The sequence below is a fragment of the Apaloderma vittatum genome, unplaced genomic scaffold (assembly GCF_000703405.1).
Source record: "Apaloderma vittatum isolate BGI_N311 unplaced genomic scaffold, ASM70340v1 scaffold29024, whole genome shotgun sequence".
Taxonomy (NCBI): Eukaryota; Metazoa; Chordata; class Aves; order Trogoniformes; family Trogonidae; genus Apaloderma; species Apaloderma vittatum.
This window is the reverse complement of record NW_009712581.1, coordinates 28,781-30,707: the sequence shown is the minus strand read 5'-3', so window position 1 is coordinate 30,707 and position 1,927 is coordinate 28,781. Positions and strand designations below refer to the sequence as shown.

At 59.0% G+C, this 1,927-nt stretch overlaps 1 protein-coding gene across 1 annotated transcript in view; it reads right to left on the bottom strand.

The window, feature by feature from the left end:
- Positions 1-1,795: 1,795 nt before the first annotated feature.
- The window catches only part of LOC104272938 (telomerase-binding protein EST1A-like), a gene marked incomplete at its 3' end in the record, with an annotated part of 27,878 nt that continues 27,746 nt past the window's right edge, over positions 1,796-1,927 (bottom strand). Inside the window, exon 11 of the mRNA XM_009868055.1 lies at positions 1,796-1,918. Coding sequence (XP_009866357.1) covers positions 1,796-1,918 — 123 coding nt within the window. The remainder of the gene's footprint in view (positions 1,919-1,927) is intronic.

The window sequence follows — 1,927 nt, the reverse complement described above, 5'->3', positions numbered from 1 at the left end:
CCGCCCGCCGGGGAAGGAGCCAACACCCTTGCTCGGTGCTGGGCACTCCGTAACAAATCACCAAACGTTCTTGTTTGCCTTTTCAACTCCAGGCCCTTAGGCTGCCTTTTTTATCTTTTTCCCCTGCTTTTGCACCCAGGTCTTCTCAACATCACAGCGTCAGCAGTGAGCCCAGCGCGGGCTGTGCCAGCACACAAGTGCTCGGAGACCACCAGGGCGTCCGCGCTGACAAGAGGGTTTGCTTTGCCAACAGCATTTTCAGCGATATTTTAGGGTCACCAGAGCAAGGAGCTCTCGGGGATATCCCTGAAGGGCACCAGGCCTCAGATGGCAGCCGCAGAGCCATCCGACCCACGGGCACTCACCAGCACTGCCACCTGCTCTGCGCACAGCCGTCGTCCCCAGCGGGCACGGGTTTGCTTTCTCCAAAGCTGGGAGCAGCTGGCAGCTGCCCATGCAGGAGGGCAGAAAACTCCGGCAACACTTATTTTTCACATGAGATAAAGCACGCTCCCTTTCTGTCACTCACACACATCCACAACTCAGCTACACATGGAAGAGCACAGACCAGTGGTCGGAGATCTGGGATCGCTTCCAGCTCTGCCACAGGGGCTTGCCGTACAGCCCACACAAACCCCTTTCCTCCTTTACCACCACCTCCCTTCTGCCGCACAGACACCGCTATTAATACACCTACTGGGGGCTGCGCAGAGGTATTTGCTCATAATCATAAAGTACTTTGCAGCTCAAAGATAAACACACCGTAGTTGGCTGGCATCTAGCAGGCAAGGCTGCCTCGGCAGCGGGACTGGCAGCTCCCCCAGGGCTTCCCCCGGGACATGAGGGTGCCTGCGAGGCTGGCCGGGCAGCAGGAACGGAGCACAGGAGCCACTTCCCAGCCCTCCATCAGCTGACCCTGGCCACTAACCACCAGTCTGACAGGTGGCCAACTGGCGCACCAGGGAGAAATCTTCCAGCAGCAGCTCACTGGGGCTCAGTCGGATCACCCGCTCAGCGGCTTTCACCAAAGTCTATCAGCTGGAGGCTTCCATCTTTAGGATCAAAATCCCAAGTCACTGGCAGGCAAAATGCTGCTTCCTCCCACTCCGGGAGCATCGGCCCATCCCTGCTCCCAAACACAGCAGACCCAGGCACTTGCTGTTGTGTGTGTGTTGGGGAGGCCGCAGGGAAAGACATTCCCTGGAAGGACCATTTCAAACTCAGCGGAAGAGGCTCTGGTTTGGTGTCATCTCTGCTGACCAATACATTAAACTCCACAACGGCAGAGACCACACAGAGCCTCCTGCGAGGATGGAGGAGGCAAGGGGAGGAGGATAAGTATCACCAGATCTGCTTTGTTCTCTAGGTGCCTCCAGCCTGGCCCTTCAGAGACCCAGCCACCCGCAGAGACACGAGCGGCCACAGGCAGCACCACTCCCCCAACACCCAAGGCCTCCAAGATCCTCCCAGCCCTCCTGGTGCCAGCACAGACGCTGAGCAGGGCCCAGGATAGACTCTGGGAAGGCAGAGCCATAGAGCAGTGCCCTCCCTCTGTGCGTGGTGACTCGGCCTCCAGGGAGACTCGGTGCCTCCTCACACACCTCAGCCAGCTCCACCAGGTCCAGCCAAGGTCCCTTTGCCGTCCCCTCGCATACCGACAGCCCCAGGTATCCAACCAAAGCTCTACTTTCCCATCTGTCTTCAGCCAGTGAGAGCCCCCTGCCCTCCTCCACATGAGCAACATAAAAAGAGCAGCTGATCCCCAGCCCGGTTCCCCGAAAGCAGCAGGTGGTACCTTTGGGCTGGGAGTTGTACACTGCAAACATGTTGATTGCCACGAGCTGGAGCATGCGGGTGCTGCCGATGGGAGGGGGGCTGTGCTGCAGCAGCACCTGGAACTCCCTCAGGACCTCCTCGGCTACCGCCG